Source organism: Octodon degus, unplaced genomic scaffold (assembly GCF_000260255.1).
Source record: "Octodon degus isolate 3935 unplaced genomic scaffold, OctDeg1.0 scaffold00075, whole genome shotgun sequence".
NCBI lineage: Eukaryota > Metazoa > Chordata > Mammalia > Rodentia > Octodontidae > Octodon > Octodon degus.
This window is the reverse complement of record NW_004524651.1, coordinates 10,122,034-10,135,100: the sequence shown is the minus strand read 5'-3', so window position 1 is coordinate 10,135,100 and position 13,067 is coordinate 10,122,034. Positions and strand designations below refer to the sequence as shown.

The following is a 13,067-nucleotide window of genomic DNA, read 5'->3' as shown; positions in this document are numbered from 1 at the left end:
AGCTCTTGACAGCGCTCTCACTCCTGGTTCTGTTGTTGGCTGCTTATTAATTGTTTTAATTTAAAAAGTTCATGGAACAAGCATAGAGACCAGTGACAGTCTCAGGTACACAAGCAGTGAGCAACAAGGACTAGGTTTCTGGCCGCATTCGCGCGAGTCCACACAGCTTCGATCTCTATCTAACAGGAAGGGAGAGCACACCGTACCTTGACTTTGGCAGTGCATCCCGAGAGCCGAAAAATGCCTTCAGATTCCAGGCCTGACTCCTCGACTTTCTCAAAAAACTGAAAACAAGGAGATGTTACAAAATAAGTACCCTCGTGGTCACAGTCACCTGAAGTAACACGGAGGACGACAGCGCCTGGCGCAAGCCCGCGCTCGTGCCTCTGCCCAGCATGCCAGTGCCCTCTTACAGCCTCCCTGCAAGGTCAGCGTCACCCGCACCCTCCAACCTGTGGACGAGCAGCTGGGGGCGCTCAGCTCCCCGAGACCCGCCCGTGCCGTGGTGATATCATGCTGCCTCGTAACCACTTCGAATTCCAGTGGCAACATCTCTTCAGGCAGGCTGAGCAGCAAGGGAGTCTGAATCTACCGAGCTGCAGCCACTCTGGACGGCGGAGACCCATGAGCACACTTAATCCTGGCCACGGTCCTGTAAGGAGGCCCTGTTCCGTACCATACTGAGGTATGGGACAGCCAAACAATGGCTACAGCTTCACAGAGAGCACAGGCTCCCATGTCTCTGCGGTCCCTAGGAGCACTCACACCAGTAGTGACAGCAGCTCACGTGGGTGGAGTGACCAGTGACACAAGTCCAGATTTACTGGAGCACTTGCTGAGCACCTCTGTTGGCTGCCATGGGCTAAGTCTCTGCTAGGTTCTCACACCTACAAAACCACTTATATCCCTGTCCAGAATCTTCTGTCTTAGGTTTTTATGTGGAAGACAAAGGGAATAATTCTGGCTATAATTCAAAGACGGGAAGAAAGTCTTAGAGCTGCGTGTGAACTGGGCCTGGCACACCCCTCAGCCTCTTCTGCTTTGGCTGCTTCCTTGGTAGAAGGTGGAGGACAGCCCTGACCTGAGGTGCCCTGGCTGAAGGTAAGGGATATTTATTATGTGACAGGGGTGTGGCACAGCCCTGTGGAGGGGTCGGTGGCCCTGGGCTCAGAGGTGCCACCTGCATCCTCTGGCTGTCTGGAGCAACCCTGCTGCTCTTGTCATCAGGCCCGCAGGACCAGCTCAGCTTGAGGTGCTGCTAGCAGAGAGCAGGAAGACCAAGTGGGGTGCAGAACTGTGGGTGTGAGGTAAAGCACTGCAAGTTCTCTCCATTTGTACTTCTACAAAACATCTGAAGCCCCATGTTAAATTTCTGCAAGGCTTGTGGCGAGGACTTGGACTGTTACTGGAGTCACTGGATGTCACTGCTGAGCGAATGCACACTTCCTGGACCAGACGTTATGAAAACCCAACCTAACAGCAAACCAGCTGCTCAGCCCTGAAGGCCCCGGAGATGCTCAAGGGTGCCAGCTCGGACCAACATTTAAGCCAGAGTTCTTGGTCTAACTATGATCTGCCTCTCACACCTGACAATGTCCCAGAATAAGCTGCGTTTTAGACTTTTTTCACCTTTGTTTGGAAAATTCAGAAAATAGTTATACATTCATGTTTTAAGAAATTCAGGGTGAGATACAGGTCAACAAGTACTACGTGATCAATAAATACATCGTTAATAGTTAAGGTCCATCTTTAGCCAGACAAATGCATAAACACATGAAAAAATAAAATACATCTGCTTTTTTTTGGCACATGACATCTGAAAAAGTAGTAGAAAGGAAGCGAGGGACAGAGCCACTGTGTCTGCCCCCGTAGGGTCACACCACACAACAGGCACCTGGGCGTAGAGCCTGCTTGTTGCCTCTGGGGTTGACAGGTGGGCAGCCTGGTCTCCAGCGTGCTGTGTGGAGGTGGTGGGGGCGCAGTGGGGGTGCAGTGGGGGCCACTCCTGGCTCCCCAGCTCTCTGGCTTCCTGTCTGGCCACGTGTTCTCTCTTCCTGCAGCGCACATGACTGTCAGCGCTGTCACCACCACAGGGTGACCTAGCAGGGGTAACTGCTCCAGAGCTGGCACCACGCTCTGTGGGCATGCAGCCGCCAAGACCAGGAGGGAAACCAGTTTGTTTTCTTACAGAGTCAGCCTCGGGGCCTCTGCTACAGCAAGGAGAGGTGGGCGGGAGGAAAGGCCGCGTGGCCTCAGCGCTTGCAGCCAATGTACGCCACCAGGGTGAGGCTGAACGTCACCCTGGCTGTGCCGTGAGCAGGACTAGGGTGTGTTCAGATGGCAAGGGAAACTCATTCGAGGGCTCACAAGGTCCCTGACACCAGCAGAGGCTCGAGTGCGTCCCCGCTGTTTGTGTTCTACTCACTTTCTGCAGTACAAGGGGGACTTTCACCGCAGGGTCCTTCTTGTGGTCATTGTCTAGGAGCACGGTAAGTGGAACTCCGAAGATCCCGTTGTCTTCATTGTGGAAAGTCAAGGGAGAAAGAAAAAGGAATCAACAAAGCACTTTCCCTGCAGTGTGTGAGGGTCAGAGCCAGAAGCCATTGGTCCTCTGAGTTACCTCGTCCTTTCACTTTCTCTGTTTTGTTTCTTTTCAGTTGAATCCCAAAGGCATCAAAAAAGGCGGTCAACTCGATCAGAGAGAGATGGCGGATCTTCTTCATGTCTTCAGCTGACAGGTCTCCTGCTTCCGTGTGCCCAAATCTGGTCTTCTGAATGGTAAATTTCTAAAATACATAGGAAGATACTGAGCTTTTATGGCCAAGGAAAATTATTATAGCTCTACTCAGTGCTACCTGGACACTGTACATCTACACCGCTGTTACAGTTTATGTGTAGACACTACCACCCCAAACCTCATGGGCTCATCGGTTGGGCTTTGAGCAACACGTGGGTCGTGGGGCTGATGCTCATGGTGAGTTAGTCCGTGGATGAGTTTATGGCTAATGTGATGCTGGGAAGTGAAGCATGATGGGAGGAGGCGGGGCACTGGGGCCAGGGAGGGCCTGGCAGGTCTGTCGCCCTCCTCCCCACTTGATCTCCCTCTGCTTCCTACAACCCTGCCACGGACCATTTCTCCTCTGCCTTGCTGCCCTGACTGGATTAGAACCTTTACCAACTGTGAGCAAAATGAACCTCTCTCCTCCTTTAATTTGTGAGTGTCAGGCAGGTTGTCCCAGCAATGAAGACAGTAACTAAGGCAACAGCAAGGCATGATGTTCACAGAAGCACTCTCCGGAGCATGCTGGGCCCCAGGGAGACTATGAGAACGTCTGAAAGGCCTGACTTCACCACCACAGCTGGGTGGACCGCATCTCCTAAGGGACATCCTGCCCTGCCAAAGAGCGGAGGAGCCGAACACCGTAGTGACACTGCACAAAGCAATCTTCTTATCTGGATAACACACGGAGACATTCCTAGGTCTAGCCCAAGATGGCTGTGGGAGGTCTCAGTGCAGACAGTCCTCTGTAGTCAGGCTGCGCATATTCTACAGCTACATACTTTGAAAGACTCAGTAACCTCCCCACTGTCCGGATTACCTGTGCTTGCTCAGACAGCAGTTATTCTATCTTAAAAACGAGACTTCGATGATTCCAAAGTCCTAAGAGGGCAAGATGCACTCAAAACACAATCTTACTAGCTTCCTGAAAACAATATTGTAATACCTTCCATTTCCACACAAAGAAATAAAATGCACTAAAAGATCAACGAAAAGAATCTAAAACACTGGGGACAAGTAAGGGCCAGTAAAAGATGATTCTTACGTAAGATCCAGACGTCTATTCTCAGAGAAATGGACATTGAAAAATATGCTGAAGCAATAAAAATCCCATAGTTTTTTAAATTACAAAGCTTTAAAATATACCATGTACAGGGGCTCCCTAAGTCAGAGATAACTGGGGGATACTATGCCATCTACCTATGCATTGGAACCCTAAGTACTTAGAAGACTGAGAATTGTAGCCTGTAGCTTGTGCTATTAAACCCTCTTCACTATCTTCCTGCAGTAACCCATAGAAACCACTTCACTCACAGTGCTAATCCTGCCTGCTAAGCCCAGCGGAGCCCTTCCCTGGAGATGAACTGCGTGCCAGCGGGCGTGACTGAGGATGAGGAGGCCGGTAGGGCTGCCCCTGACACGATCCTCCAGGGCCTCCTATTCTGTCTTGAAACACCACTCTGCCCTCCATGTGGGGGCTTCTTCGGGAGCAGGAAGGGTTGGGGCTTTGAACACATGACTCAGTCTCTCTGGGCCTCAGTTTTCTCATGTGTAAAAGGGAGTAATCACCTGGGTCCACCAGCAACTGGAGCCCCTGGGTCCACATCAGCCAGTGGACAGAGTGTTCCTTGTCCTCTCCTTCCCTGACATTGCAGAGCTGTTGTCTGGGCATGATCCAGGCTGTCTGGTGCAGCAGGCCTGTTCCTGAGGACTCACGCCTTGAGCTCTGACACATCCCAAGGCCTGCGCCCGCAGCCTGCAGCTCTGATTAGCAGAGAACATGCAGGTCTCCATGTCAGGAATTCTGCAAACATGTGTTTATTTAACAAACAGCAAATAGATGAGTGTGACCTCACTCTGGGTCAGGCTTTTTGGACACAATGTTCCAGACACAGATGGAGGCTTTTGGGGACAAGTGAAGTGTGAGGACACTGACGAACAGGCTGAAACCACCTCTGTGCTACTGTTAGGATCTACATGGACCTGTCTAGAAGGCTTGCTACCTAGTCTGTGGACTATTGGGAGCTTGTTGGACCTTTAGGAGGCGGGGCCTCCTGGAAGGAACTGAGGTCACTAGGGGCGTGGCCTTGTGGAACGCTGGGACCCAGGCCTTTCCTGTTTCTCATTTCACTTCCTGCCCACCATGAAGTGAGCAGCCTGCACCACACGTGCTCAGCCTGAGGTGCTGCTGCCCAAACACTGCAGACCAACTGACCACTGAAACCTCAGTAACTGAACCAAAACGCATCCTTCCTCTTTTTCCGCTGATTTATCTCAGGAGTTTTTCAAAGCAATGGAAAGCTGACTAACCCAGTCCGTGAACCAAGGATCTAAATTCACAGCTTCTCCTCAGCACAGCTACGTAGGTGCAGCTACGTGGGCTGGCACGGCGCGGGAAAGGGCACTGCCCCGCAACACCCCCGGCGGTGGTAGGCACACCACGCTCAGCCTCCCAGCCCCTGGCGCTGGCAGCTTTTGCTTTTGTTTTCTTTAGGTTCTCAGTTTGGTCCAAGGAGAAGTTCCAGAAAGTTCCTGGAGTAACCACGAAGGGTTTCACTTACAGTTAAAGCATAGTCTTCTTTCTTAATTTCTGACTTCTTCAGTTTATTTCTTTTTGGGGCCTCTGTAACCATCTCCGAGTATGACACTTCAAAGGACAGCTCTTCAGCCTCTGTTGGAATGTCCTTTTCCAGATAGTCAGCATCTCCAAAAACAAAGATGTTGGATATCTCTTACGCCACTCAGCCAACACTGTTTGCCATAAACAGCCGCACGAGACTCACAATGTGACCCTCAGCACATGAGAATGGTGACGCCTGGAAAGAAGCCTCCGCCGCCCCCAGGCGCTCAGCAGAGCAAGGACTGGGGAAATCAGGCGGCCTGAATGAATTCCTCTCATCGTCCAAACAAACTTTCCATTTAGTCTGAGCTCTCAAAGCTTAACTTTTTATGTCTCAGAAAGTTTGCTGCTAAGAATTATTTAGAGCCAAAGACCCCAAACAGGGCACTTCTCTATACTCTTGTATTATTAAGTAAACCCCATTAGACTTGGTGCTATTGCTTGGGGGCCAAGAGGAAGGGACGCCATGTCCCCACTAACATTCCTCTCTCCTCTTGTTCTGTTTCTCCCCAAACTGTGGACCATTTGCCTCTTAAGATTTGCTTAGGGCTGGTGAGATGGCTCAGTGGTCTAAAGCACCTACTTAGAACAAGCTTAGCAAAGCACAGGGACCGCGGTTCAATCCCCCAGCACCACATGCCAGCCAGCCCTGCCCCCTGGTGGGCTGAGCTGCCCCCCCCCCCGTTAATTAATTAAAAATTAAAAAAAAAAAAGATTTGCTTAATTTTGACCTAAGATGCCCCTGCGAGGTTTGTGGGGTAGGTAAATGGGAAGTGCCATCATCGGACACTCGCCCCCTGCCTTGCACGGCGCATACCATGAGTGGCTGATGGTGCCCGTCGTGCCCCTTGGAGCGCCAAGGGGCTTCAGTGAGTCCAGAAGTTAACACAGAGGATGCGTGCCTTTGACCAAAGCCAAAGGGATCCATGAAATCCAGAGCAGCCCTGCTCTCTGACCTCGGACTCTGGTGTGGTACTGGGCTCTGCTGTGCTGAGCTGCTAGTGCAAAGGTAATACTCGTGTTTTCAGTTTTTATTAGCATGGTTTGCAGCACGTAACGACTGCATTCACTGGGGGGAGCTCGTGCAGGTCACAGCACATGTGGATTCTTCTATGTCCCCTCTCCTCCCTCCTCCATCTCTGTATCTCCTCCTCTTTGCAAAAGATCTACCTCTTTGTTTTTTATTATGTAGCTTTCATGTTTTTCTTTAAGTTATTTATCCATCAGGTTTCTTAGAAAAACCATTCACTATTTAAGTTTGTGCACCTGATTTATTTCACTTAACATTCTCGTTAAGTTACAGAAAATGTATATATGCACAATGGAGTACTACTCAGCCATAAAGAAGGGCAAATCTGACTCATTTGTAGAAAAATGGATGCACATTGATGTTTGTATGCATCAGCTTAAAGTACATTAAAATAAACAACACAGAGGCACTGTTCAGGGTGCCAGAACAACAGCCGCACGACCCGGCTTGGTCGCAAGAGCAGGTCATGCACTCACCACTCAGTGCGCGCGGAACCATCTGTCCGGACTCGGCGGCGCCGTTGGAGTGGACCGGTGCATCCGGGATGGCCTCGAGCAAGGGCTGCCAAGCAAGGGGAGAGGAGCACACAGCAGTTTACCGAAGTGCGGTCTGCCCTTCCCGCAACCCGACTTCCAATGCAGGGTGCTTGAATTCTGCTCCCAAGCAAGCCAAGCTCCTAATTTCACAGGCGGCCTGCGCAGACTTCCTTTGTTTCTGCATTCAGTCTAGACACATACAACTCACCCGGGGCTCGAGGGGAACGACCGCAGCGCCTGCGCAGTGGGATCCTTTCAGGGCTTCAGTATTTCTTGGCGCACACTGCTAGGTTGTACGATTTGCAAGGCTTGATGTTGTATACTTTGTACCTCAACGATTTGTTAAACTTGATGTACACTGTCCTGCTTACATTAATGTTACCAAGTTCCCTCAGTGCAAAATGCAGAACGATCACTACTAAAAATAATATTTCCCACCGTGGTTCCCCTCTTAATTATTTCCCAGGTCTCCTGCAGGGACTCCTGCCCGCACACTGGGCATTGTGCGGCTGTATCGGAAGCCAAGTCTCTCTCTGGAGGGTCCTGCATGGTGATTCTGGAGGGGTAGCACTAAAATAAATAAATAAGTATAAAAAATCACACAGAAATCCCCTCAAAAACCTTATAGGCAAGTCCTATCAGTCTTAAAGTGAGAGTTGCCTGAGTAGGTGTGACGATGGGATCTGCTGGCCCCCCAGGGATCCTTTATGTGCTGTTCACAGAAAATTCTATTCGTTTCCCTCCAGTGCCTCAGGTGGCTTCCTTCATTCTCATATTTATTTAGCAATAACTGAACACCTGCTTCATGATGGGTCTTTTATCCTGCACTACAAATTACATGAGGGAATCTCAGATTTGGAGTCCCATGTTCTCTTTTTACTCCTATTTTATTTCAAAGGAGACAATGGACTTTGAACTGCAGAAATAGCACGCAAATAGCTGGCTCACAATTAAGACGTGGGCCCCCGAACACTGCAGTGAGTGGGAGAAGCCAACACCATCTAGGACCATGGTGCTCACGGTGAGACTGACCCCACCCTCCCCCGACTCTAGAGGATGAAGACTCCCCGCAGCTGTCATCTGGGCCTGCAGTGGCCCCCAGGCTGCTGTGTGCAGGCTTGGTGCCTGCGGAGCTGGCGAACCCTTAAGCACAGGGGCCTGCAGGAGGTGAGGGTCTCTGGGCCACACCCTTGGGGGAGCACTGGGCCCAGCCCCCTTATTCCTGTGGTCTCTGCTTCCAGCTGCCCTGAGGTGAGCAGCTTGCCTCCCTCTGCTTTCTCCCATGACGCCTGGTCCACACAGGCCCCAGAACCAAACAGCCAGCCCACCAGGCCTGAAACCTCCTAAACCGTGAGCCAAAATAACCCTGTCTTCCTCTTACACTGCTCACCACAAGAGCTGTTACAGTAGCGGACACACCCATGCACTACAATTCTTCAGACATCTGGGCAGTGTTTCAGTGGCTCCCTTACGTTTTCTCAGTCTTAGTTATTGCTCCCCTGTTGCTTGGGCGACATACCTGACACCCAAAGTTAAAGGGGGAAAGGTTTATTCAGCTCTCTGAGGTCTAAATCCATCATTAGCTGGCTCCAAGGCAGAGTGGTACATGGCAGGGGGCAGCAGTTCACGGAGGAGGAAGGCAGCAAAAACAACAGAGAGAGAGAGAGAGAGAGAGAGAGAGAGAGTCTCTGTCCCTTATGTTGTACCCAGTCTCTCAGCATTAGGGCGGTGACAATCAGTGGACAATCTGGCAGTTGCCCACCCTTAAACCCAGCACACTTAATCCCAGTATTGCAGTCTGAATCAATCACACACTTTAGATTTAGCCACTTCTGAAACCTCTATGACCCCAAGAGGCTCTGGGGGGACACTGAGACACAAACCATAACAAAGTCAGACTTCCCAGGAGCTTACTGCAGAAGAGAAGACTTCTGAGAACCCAGAGACGCTGAACTGATGGAGCACGTAACACCGAATGTTTGAAGTGTTGAAAAAAAATCCCTAACTGAGAATTTCTTAATCTGCAAGTGGAAGAGCAACCATCTGCTGCCCTGGCCTGCAGCCGCCAACTCTGCAGATGCGCAGCGCTGTGTCACAGAAGTGACTGAGACGGAAGTGGAGGCACAGTCCCTGCTCTTGAGCTACTTACAAATAGGAGCACAGAAGAGCACTTTGGCCCGTTATTAAATGACACACAGCCCGGTACTCAGAGCTAATTTCAAAAACACAAGCTGTGCTGAGGGAAAATGATGGAGACAGAGAAGGGCTGCCCAGATGTGGCTGTGGATGACGTGAGCGGCCAGGATCCGGACCTTGGGGACAGCAGCAGCGGTTTGCAAAGGCCCAGAGCCCAGGAGAAAGCACTCGAGCGAGAGCTGGAAATACCGCAGACGGTTCAGTATCTGGGGTACTCCAGCATGAAAAGGCAAGAGGACACGGGAGCGCTGGGAGTTCAGTGCAGGTCTAGAAAACTGTAAGAAGTAAATTAACCAAGAGGTCCGTTCGGGTTATGGAAGAGTTCGAAAGCCAGGCAGAGGCACGGGGACTTGGAGTCATCAGGGGTAGAAAAACGCAGGAGTCCTCGGGTCAGAGCGGGAAACTGCTCAGTGAAAATGAAGAGGGGAGACCAGGCTACCATACACGGTCCTCGGGGGTGAGCAGGCAGGCCAGGCGCTGAGGGCCACACAGTCTCCCCAGAACGCTCAGGGGCTCCAGGAGCCACGCGGACACTGCAAGTCTGAGCTCAGGTACTTCTAGAAGATGCCGTTGCACTGTGCACTGAGTCTCACACTCACGCATCCGCACAGTGCTCCCCAGCAGCTCCCGGGGAGCCAGCGTCAAGTGTGAGTGCTACGTCACTGCCATACTGCACGCGCTACGTCACCTGCCGTACTGCGCGCACTACGTCACTGCCGTACAGCACCATGTAGGGGACGAGGACTCGGAAACGTTCGCGCACACTCGGTGTAGATGCAAGGGTTACAGCTGCAGCTGAACCCGTCACTTCAGTAGATGCCAGGTGACTGCGTGGCACAATGCAGCCTCCATTCCAGGCTACCGCAACTACCAATGCAGAAACCTAGAGCAATTATCGAGGCGCAGGAAGTCCTGGCCGTGACACTGAGGAGTCCTGGGGACTTCACCCTGGTGGGACACATCTGCCTGTATAGGTGTCGTGGCCAAGAGCTTGCAATCTCGACACCGCGTCCCGGAAACCTGGCACCTCGAGGAGGCCGCGGTGCCTGGTTCCCAGCTCGGAAGCCCGGTCTCGGGTGCAGCTGCCCAGGGTGGGGGGCCCGAGCACTTTCAGAGCAAGCACAGGGAGGGCTGTGGGCCGCGGTGGCCACAAAGCTACATGTCTGCAGTCTCTAGCGGAAGAGTCCTGGCTACCAGAGTCCCAGAGAACTCAGACTGAGGCTGGCAGCGGAAGGCAGCCGCTCTCCCGCTCTGCGCTGCCGTAGCCCGCCTACTTCCAGGAAGTAACCCTGAATTCTGAGTGAGGACGCACGCAGGCGCAGGCGGCTCTCTGGGGCGGAGCCATCATGACCACTTTCTTTGGTTCACACGCTCAAACTTTTCAGCTCGTTTCCCGACAATCTGTTCTCAGCACGGATTTGCGATTTGCTGAATGAACGACGGAGTGAGCCAACGCTCCAGAAAAGTTAGCGGGAAGGAGTGAACTGCAGCAGTCTTACTAGAATTAAAGGGCCGGGCCGGCCAGATAGCTCGGTGCACTCAAGCACCTGTGTAGACTGAGAGTGGCAGCCGGGTTCAATCCCCGCTGTGCTATGCCAGCCCCGTCCCCAGAGCGCACTTCTCTGAAAAGACAATTGAAACCGGGTGTGGTGGCGCACGCCTGTAATCCCAGCGCTTGGGAGGCTGAAAGCGGGAGAATCACTAGGGGGCCGATCTATGTAGTGAGACCCTGTAGACCCTGTGCGAACTACGCTAAAAAAAAGAAAAAGGAAGAAAATAGTGACCATAGGGTTGACATAGAAAAAGGCACGAAACAAGGCCCGTATACCTAACTCCTCTTCTTTGCTCCCTGGTCACGACTGTCCTCTAAGGTCTGCTGAGTTGCCCGGGAGCCGGCCTGGCCTCAGCCTGTGCCGCTGGTCCCAGGACAATACTTGAGATGCGTCAAGGGTCTCGAGGGGCTTGCATGTGACCACAGACCTGACACCACTGCAGCTTCAGTGGAGACTTACATTTCAGGTCCCCGCTCTGCAGCTCGGGTGAGGACCCCGTGGAGGGGCTCAGGCCGAGGCTACTTCGCAACAATGATGGAGGACGCTGAGATTCCGCTCTAGGAGCCTGGCTGGAAGGAAGGAGCAAGCACATTGTGCATCCGGGTGCTAAAGGGCCACGGGCCCCAGAGCGGGTCATGAAGGGCGACGGAGAGGCAGAGCTCAGGCCAAGGGGGGCAGATGAGTCTTAGGTATGCGGGTGCCTCCGGCTGCGGCAGGAGATACAGGGTCCTGGACAAGGGCTCAGAGCAGGAGCCCGTCATCAGGGGTTCAGCGCAGCTGCGTGGGCTCTGGCACAGGGAACTCCTTTGTGGGGCGGCTGGAGACAGAGTCTCGCTACGCAGTTCAGGCTGGTCTCAGCTCGCTAGTAGCCCAGGCCGGGCTGAAGCTCCTTGTGGTTCTCCTGTCTCAGCCTCCCTAGTGCTGGGGTGACAAGTTGTACCACCTCGCCAGCCACTACAGGGAACTGTTTCTTCCAATAGCTACACGAGACTTTGTGAGTAGCATCCTCTTCTTGAGAGAGCGTGGATTTGAGGCGAGGTGTGCACAGAGACACACTCACCCATCTTCTTTCAATGCGTGCCTGGTCTGTCAGGAAAATCAGAGCTGGATTTGAGGCCGGGAGTGAGACGCAGCTTCTCTCAGCCTATCTATGCGGTAACCGAGAGTTATTAAGAAGCTACTCAGGGGTGAGGCACCCACGTTATTATATTTATTTTATACACTAATCACACAATGAACACCTCACAACCAAAAGTCCAGAAACTCTATGAGAAAGCTAATGTAGGCTCACAGCGTGACTCTCCTATCGTGGCACCCTGGGAGTGGGCCATGCTGGTGTGGGCCAGATAACCCAGGACAAGTGAGTATGGGGACACTGCTGCCCAGCAGCACCTGAAGAGCCACCTCCACGCGGAGGCCTGTGGTCCTCGATGCCAGCACAGAGGCATTCCCTACCCTGTCTGCCGGCTGAGGTCCATGCTGTCCCCTGCCTGAGCCCAGCTCAGTGACACTGGGGATTCTCGGGGATGACTGGAGGGGAGGGACAGGAGTTTTAGACCAAGAAAACCACAAGTTCCTGATCCTGGAGTCTCCAGCTTCCTAATTATTTAGAGGCCGAGGGTCTGGCAGGCCAGTCTCCGTGTGACCCTAGCTTGAAGTGAGCTTTGCATTTCTGTTTAAGAGATCGATTCCTCGAACCCTCCCACATTGGCGCCTGACCTGCAGCTGTCCTCTGACATGTGACCATGCCCATGCACAGTGACTTACCACGGAGCCATGCTCAGGCTCTGTGAAGCTCCCTTGCTCCTCCTGGGACCCATTGCTCAGGGTAGGACTGTTGAGAGTTGCCTCCTGCAGCTGCAAGGAGAGACAAAAGTGCACTCTGTTTGGGGGTCTTGCAGTGTGTTTGTGCGCCCCACCCATCACGCGCTGAGGGGTGGCCCCCGCCATCCTTGGGGCCTCACACGGACCTGCCTCCAACTCCCCTGCCTCAGTACCACCTGCGTTCAGTTCCAGGCTTTCAATTGTTAAGTCGAAAGCCTGCTTTCCAGGCCAGTGGCAGCTAGGAGGACACAGGACAAGGGTTGACCACAGGGTGGAAAAGCCACTCTCTCAAGAGGCTTTCTCAGCCCAAGAGAGGGTGGACAGAGGCATGCTCAGGACAGGTGCCTCCTCTGCACAGGGTCACAGGACAGCAGAGGACAGCAGAGACCTCATTTCAACCCTGGCATGTGCCTCCTGCCTTACGTAGCTCCAGCAGAGCAGAAGTCTTCCTTTATGATTCCATGAAGCTGGACACAAACCAAAGCCATCTTTTTTTATTAATTTTATTGACAAAGAAATAGCAATGAGA

The 13,067-nt window shown here is 52.6% G+C and overlaps 1 protein-coding gene across 4 annotated transcripts in view; it reads right to left on the bottom strand.

The window, feature by feature from the left end:
- Positions 1 to 13,067, bottom strand: part of Arhgap28 (Rho GTPase activating protein 28) — a 183,296-nt gene that overhangs the window by 46,277 nt on the left and 123,952 nt on the right. For all 4 annotated transcript variants that reach the window (XM_004635831.2, XM_023720358.1, XM_023720359.1 and 1 more), the window contains 6 exons: positions 12,482 to 12,571; positions 6,906 to 6,990; positions 5,341 to 5,483; positions 2,621 to 2,786; positions 2,426 to 2,517; positions 207 to 284 (listed from right to left, as the gene is read on the bottom strand). In XM_004635831.2, coding sequence (XP_004635888.2) covers positions 207 to 284; positions 2,426 to 2,517; positions 2,621 to 2,786; positions 5,341 to 5,483; positions 6,906 to 6,990; positions 12,482 to 12,571 — 654 coding nt within the window. The remainder of the gene's footprint in view (positions 1 to 206; positions 285 to 2,425; positions 2,518 to 2,620; positions 2,787 to 5,340; positions 5,484 to 6,905; positions 6,991 to 12,481; positions 12,572 to 13,067) is intronic.